Source organism: Arachis hypogaea, chromosome 6 (genome assembly GCF_003086295.3).
Source record: "Arachis hypogaea cultivar Tifrunner chromosome 6, arahy.Tifrunner.gnm2.J5K5, whole genome shotgun sequence".
Classification (NCBI taxonomy): Eukaryota; Viridiplantae; Streptophyta; class Magnoliopsida; order Fabales; family Fabaceae; genus Arachis; species Arachis hypogaea.
The window spans coordinates 2,662,677-2,669,646 of record NC_092041.1 but is presented as its reverse complement, the minus strand read 5'-3'; the positions used below and the strand labels follow the sequence as shown (position 1 = coordinate 2,669,646).

The 6,970-nt window shown below is 33.6% G+C and overlaps 2 protein-coding genes across 4 annotated transcripts; both read left to right on the top strand.

Annotated features, from left to right (window-relative positions):
- On the top strand, window positions 1-2,074 carry LOC112695326 (NADPH HC-toxin reductase 1). The gene is made up of 4 exons (XM_025747628.3): window positions 1-242; window positions 342-505; window positions 1,029-1,618; window positions 1,862-2,074. Exons 1-4 carry the CDS (start codon window positions 125-127, stop codon window positions 1,995-1,997), a joined length of 1,008 nt encoding a protein of 335 aa, XP_025603413.1. The 5' UTR covers window positions 1-124; the 3' UTR covers window positions 1,998-2,074.
- Window positions 1,963-4,512, top strand: LOC112695325 (NADPH HC-toxin reductase 1). 3 transcript variants are annotated; one of them, XM_072196530.1, is made up of 5 exons: window positions 2,084-2,232; window positions 2,534-2,760; window positions 2,834-3,222; window positions 3,465-3,850; window positions 3,938-4,512. In XM_072196530.1, the coding sequence occupies exons 2-5, from the start codon at window positions 2,646-2,648 to the stop codon at window positions 4,071-4,073; spliced, it is 1,026 nt and encodes a 341-aa protein (XP_072052631.1). In that variant the 5' UTR covers window positions 2,084-2,232; window positions 2,534-2,645; the 3' UTR covers window positions 4,074-4,512. The 3 variants fall into 3 exon arrangements, with proteins under 3 accessions (XP_025603411.1, XP_072052631.1, XP_025603412.1); XM_025747626.3 differs by having other exon boundaries at window positions 1,963-2,760; XM_025747627.3 differs by lacking the exon at window positions 2,084-2,232 and having other exon boundaries at window positions 2,507-2,727.
- Window positions 4,513-6,970: the final 2,458 nt, after the last annotated feature.

Genomic DNA, 6,970 nt, shown 5'->3' with positions numbered 1-6,970 from the left:
GATATAAATATAATACATTCATTATACACAATATTGAAAAAAGTAGATAGTGATGGTTCCGACCTTTTTAAAACACTCAGTAGTGGGTGGTAAGAGAAGAGGAGGAAAAAGATAGATAACTAAGATGGAGAAGAGGGAGTGGAAGGTATGCGTCACCGGCGGTGGCAGCTTCATTGGTTCTTACCTCGTTAACAAGCTTCTCCAAAAGGGCTACACTGTCCACGCAACCCTTAGAAGCTTAAGTATATATGATGTGATTATCATATTATTATGAAATCTTATTTATTTATTATTGGCACGCATATCAGATCCATTATTTGTTGATTTCATATATATTGCAGAGGACGCAAAGACAGGCATTCTGAGAGGGTTTCCAGAGGCAAAAGAAAAGCTGCTGCTATTTGAGGCAGATTTGTACAGTCCAGATCAATTTGAGGCTGCAATTCAAGGCTGTGACTTTGTCTTTCACCTTGCTACTCCCTACCAACATCAACCATACTCTAAGGTAGTTCATCATCAATGCATTTAACCACACATGTTGTTAGGTAACCGTATTCAAAGATTGGGATTGACAGGGAATGATGGATTGGACTCATTAGTTACATTCCCAACATATGTTCATATTTTTTTTTCTTTTAAATATTCTTATTTATAATTTGAATAAGTACTAGTAAAAGAATTTATCATTTAAAGAATTTAAAATTAGAATTCAAAATTTTTAATTCAAAATAAAAAATAATTTCAAAAAATTAGTTGATACTAGTGGATATAAAAATGTTTTTCCTAATTAAACTCCTATGATTCTGTTCATTATAATAAAACATAATTATATATACAAAATATAATAACCAATTTGAATTGGTTGAATAATTAGTTCAAATCTCGCCTTATAAAAGATGAACATTTTACATATTTAATGAAAGAAAAGTACGAGGAGCCAATGTAATATTTGTACGTTTTGTTACATTATGTGTCTTAAAAAGTAATGTTGAAGTGATGATTGTAATTTGATTTGTACGTGGTTGCAGTATAAGGGTGTAGCTGAAGCTGCAACAGAAGGGGTAAAAAGCATAGTTGCGCAATGCATAAAAACAGGAACAGTTAGACGGCTGATTTACACAGCATCAGTTGTAGCTGCTTCTCCGCTGAAGGAGGATGGAAGTGGTTACAAACATTCCATGGACGAATCTTGTTGGACCCCTCTCAACGTTTCATTTCCAGGCAGCAATCTTCATAAGAGCTACACCGATGCGAAGACACTGGCTGAGAGGCAGTTACTGAGTTATGAAAATGGAAGAACAATGGAAGTTGTAAGCCTGGTTTGTGGGCTTGTGGGAGGGGACACTCTGCTCAGTGAAATTCCTTTGAGTGTGTCAATGCTAATCTCTCAGATAAAAGGCAATAATGATGAGTTCCTTTACCAATCTTTGAAATACTTAGAGGACTTGAATGGAAAAATTCCAATTGTTCATGTTGATGATGTCTGTGAAGCTCACATCTTCTGCTTAGAAACCCCATCCATCACTGGCAGATTCTTGCTTGCAAATTCCTTTGCTTCTTCATCTGATCTTGCAAGTTATTATTTCCAAAACTATCCGGAATTCCACTTCAACACCAAGTAATTAATATAAGTTTCTATTATCTATTATCTAACATACATGAAACTCAATCCAGTCGACTGCACCTCAGATTTCACGTGAAGTTGATAGCTGACAGCCGTTAAATGAAAATTTAGTCAAATTAGTCAAATCATCTAACCGCTCTCGATATCAACTTCACGTGAAGACTGCACCTGAGATTTCACCTATTCGAATAAAATTAATTAGTATTTCTTTATAAAATAATTTGCATTTGGATTCAGGTATCTCGAAGGAGAGAAACGAGAAATTGAATGGGGATCAAGGAAGCTTAGAGACAAAGGGTTTGTGTACAAGTATGAACTGAATATGATATTGGATGATTGCATCAAATGCGCAAAACGGATGGACCAGCTTTGATCTACCCTAAACCTTACACTCATATTTGTGTTATATGAAAATACGCAATATTAAATAAATATCTCTGTCCTTTTCTATTTGTATGTATTCTTCATCTTTGATTATACTAAGTGGTAGTTCTTTTGTTTGATTCATGTTTTCTGGAAGTCGTCTATGTGCTAGCCACTTGAAGCCGATTGAGATATTATCAATTTAATATCGGATGTCCCCAAATAATTTAATGAGGAATGTTAGGGTCAGTAACTTTGGTATTTTGCAACTATTAATTGTCCCCAAATAATTCATTAGGGTCACGCTTTCTTATAGAAATTACAAAAATACTATTCTCATTTTGTTTGTTATATATACCTTTCACGGCCTTGCAATTTTGTTTAGTAGTAGTGTATGCCTGGTAATTTACAATTTTACATAAAAAGAATGCCAGAAAGACTATTAAAATTTATTACATCAATATTTAAAATTATAAGATAAAGTATGTTATTGAATTATTAATAATAAAATTCTGATGGTTTAACATTTCTCTTTACGTGATACAGAAGGATTATAAATATTAGAAAACTTAGTAATCACAAAGTACCATTACCATTGGCGATTTCTGTATGTATGTACTTGTATACGTATTCGTGAGTTAAAGAGACAAAGACGAAGATGGAGAGAAGATGCAAGGTTTGCGTAACAGGAGCCACTGGTTACGTTGGTTCTTACCTGGTGAAGAAGCTTCTAGAGAAGGGTTACACTGTGCACGCGACTCTCAGAGATATCAGTACTTGTTTAATCTCATTACAAACAAATCTTCTTCTTCTGAATTCTGAGTTTCACTTTAATTATTATTGCAGAGAATGAATCCAAGGTGGGGATTCTCAAGAACATTCCAGATTCCCAAGGGAAACTTTTCTTGTTCGAAGCTGATATTTACAACCCCGCTGACTTTGACCCTGCCGTTCAGGGATGCGACTTCGTCTTCCACGTGGCTACTCCCATGAACCATGAACCCGGTTCTTCTCAGTACAAGAACACGGTTGAAGCAGCACTTGCAGGCTCCAAAACCATCTTCATGTCTTGTCTCAGATCAGGGACTGTGAAGCGCTTAATCTACACAGCTTCTGTTGTCTCTTCTTCTCCCTTGAAGGAAGATGGAACTGCTTTCAAGGATTTCATCGACGAAACTTGCTGGACCCCTCTCAATGATTCTTTATCATATGTCTACCATGACCATTTTCTTAAGGTTAGAGATTAAATCTAGAATTTAATTTTGATGTATTTTTTTTAAAACAGTCCTACACCTATATCTAATTACGTAATGTTACGGTAGTAAAATTTTTTACATTAACTATATAAATAGTTATCCAAAAATACTGATTTGATTGAATGATTATGTAAAATATATTTTACACCGTATTAAAATTAAACTCTTAAATCTATCCTAATATGTTTGATTTGACTGTGGTAATTGGTGTTGCTATGAAGGACTACACTTATTCAAAGACACTATCAGAGAAAGAAATGTTGAGCTACAATAACAATGAAAATGGTTGTGGTGGATTAGAGGTGGTAACAATTCCATGTGGTCTTATTGGTGGGGACACCATTCAATCCTTTGCATCTGGTAGCATTGCACTTTGTCTTTCACTGATCACAGGAAATTCAGAGACCTACAAAACACTCAAGTTTTTAGAATCATTGCTGGGGAAAGTCCCTTTAGTGCATATTGATGATGTATGTGAAGCTCACATCTTGTGCATGGAAAATCCCTCAATGAAGGGAAGATTCTTGTGTGCAAGTTCCTATGTTTCAATAGCAGAGATTGCTGGTTATTACATTCAACATTATCCTGAATTCAATGTCAAGCAAGAGTATGTGACCTACCCTTATTATTTGCTTATTAATTTCAATTATGTCTTGATTAATTGAAAGTAATCTAAGTTGAGATTACATTACAGATACTTGGAGGGGAAGAAGGTGGATGTAAAGTGGGGTTCAACAAAGCTGTGTGAGAAGGGATTCGTCTACAAATATGACACCAAAATGATTCTGGATGATACCATTGAATGTGGTAGAAGGATTGGTTATCTCTAAACCTATCTTTGATTTGGTACACACGTTCTATTTTGCTGCAAACAAAAACAGAGTTATTTTTTTGGTCCCGGAAAGGAAATCATGTTGGCCAATGAAAAACATCTGCATCAAGGTGTTGAGGTTGTGTGATGTGTCAGTTTTATGGGGTTTTTCTATGTTTAGCTCACATATATCACTAGTTGAAAAACTTATGTCTACGGATAATCATGATAGAGAAAGTATAAGGAACCAATGGAGTATCTGTACAATGTGTATAATGGGAGTATAGGGATGTTCGATTCGGTAGGATATCAGATGTTTGTTTATTATCCTGGTACCCGGATGATTATTTTGGATAATATGAGTGTATTGTGTTTGAAAAATTAGTAGTACCCTGAATGTTTATTTTTTAACTCATATTGGATCAAATAAATTACCCATTGTACATATTGTACAAATACTCCATTGACTTCCTAACAAAATTCATCATGATGAGTAATCCCTAATAAATGTGCATTCATTACTGTGCTTTGTGCTTTATAGTTTATACAGTAAATTGCCGCATATTTCTATTAGATTTGGATCTTCTAAAGTTTGAATTTCATTTTAGAGAGTAAAGTGTGATGTTCTACCATTGAATAGTTTCTCTTTTATATTTATTCTTGGTCCCACCTATAAAATCAATGGTGAGAGATCACATTTTACTCTCTAAAATAAAATTCAAACGTTAGAGAATTCAAATCCCTTTCTATCAATGGAATGAATGAATATAATCTTAATTTAAATCAACAGAAAATTCTACTCTCCCCTAAAATATGTTGAAAACTTAAAATGATACTGATATCCATTCAGTCAATAAAAAAAAAAATACACATATTTTCCTTTTATTTATAAAATATATACTCATCTCTTCTATAACTTTTAAAAAATTTTCTTTTTAGCTCATTTAGTTTTTTTTTTTTTAACTCTAGCTAATTAACGTTAACTTTACCTCTTTCTAAAAAAAGAGTAAAATTATTTACAAACATATCCTTGAACAAAAATTTGTTAAAAAATATTTAGACAAATACAATTTGATTAAAAATTAAATTTTTTGTTAAAAGATAATTTTGAAAAACACAATTTAAAAGAAAAAAATTAACGTTAACTAGTTAGAGTTAACAGAAAAATTTTGAAATGGATTAAAGAATAAATTTTCTAAAAATTACAAGGTAAAAAAGTGTACATTTTACCGATAAAAGAAAAGGGAATATGATTTTAGTATCTTTTTAAAGAAGGAGAATAAAATTTTCTCTAAAGTAATCATAGCTTACACTATAAAAAATGCGACGAATACCGTCGAATTTAGTGATAGATATTACCAGCGGATTTAGCGACGGACGTTATTGACAGATTTAGCGATGTATTTTCCGACGGTTACGAGTGAAATTCGACCCTCAAATAAGTTATCGTTGAAATTATTCCGTAACTAAATTAGACGGTAAGTAGAGGCGAAAAAATAAATTTTATTTGCAACTAATCACTACAACAAAGTTGCCAGATACAATCGGATTTACCGATGGAAGTCATGCGATGGTATAAACCTTGCCGAAAAATACTTACCATCAGATTTTTCTAGTCTGATGCTAATTTCCATCGAAATTAGTGGCAGAATATAGTGGGTAGGATGACAAAATATGTAGAAAGTTACTGTCGATTAATCTGACGATAATGGCGCTATGTTGCACATTTTTGTGCCGCTTTACCGTCGGATTAATCTGACGGTAATTCCGATGGAACGTTTTTTGGAGCTTTTTTTAAAGAAAATCTGTTGGCTTTTACCGATGGTAATGCCGGCGGAAATAATTTTTTTTTAAATAATTATTTTCCGTCCATTTAAAGCAGTAAGCTGATGGCAAACATAATTGAAGCAGTGCTTTAAACTTGAAGTAAAATATCAAACAAACAACGTAAAAATATGGAATGATATATGGTAATTGATATATCCGAAACAATGTTAATTACAATACGTTCTTCTTAATATTTGGAAAATAATATACATATCATAGAACTATATTTACATTAACCCTATTTAGATTCATCATCTTCTTCTTCTGATTCAGTATCCTCCTCTTCCGAGTTAGTTTCCTGATCATTAAACTCGTCTTCCTTTTCTTTGTCCACGTTGACCCCGTCTTCTTCTTCAAGATCATTGTCCTGTTGTGGTAGTGCATCATCCTGTAATCTAAGGTCAATGATATCATCATCTGTAACAGTATAGCTAAGGATAATTGGCTCAGTGGTATCAACCACCATTTTTGAAGGGGTTGGGTCATCAATCAGGTAAGGTTCCTGATCCTCTGTTTTATCATCAGACTCGATGCGGTATCTTGGATTAGTCTTAACCACAACCACCCAACTAGACTTTCATGAACCCAGATAAGGCAAAAAGTATACATGTTGTACATTTTGAGGTAGAATAAAAGGATCGTAGTTCTTATATTTCCTAATTACATTAACTTCAGTGATATCGTAGTCCTTGTGCTTTCGTATTCCTTGTCACAAACTTAGATCATACTATTCACATTTAAATACACACACCTTGTACGTAGTGTGACAGAAATACTCTAACTCAGTTATATTGTGTAACACACCAAACTAATCAGAGTAACTCCCGCCTGAATCCCCACGAACCCAAACTGCAGTGTTATCGATTTTCTTCTCTGTCGACCACTGTAAGGTATGGAACCGATATCCATTAACAGTGTACATAGGGTAGCTAGTGCTCTTATTCATTGGGCCCCAACTAAGTGTAACTAGTTTCAAATCTGTTGTGTCACGTAGATGCATGCTGGCGTATTCTCTAAACTAATGTGAAAAGTTGTTCAATAAGGTATTAGAATTTGTCTCTTGGAATAACCTATATGATAGAATAGGAT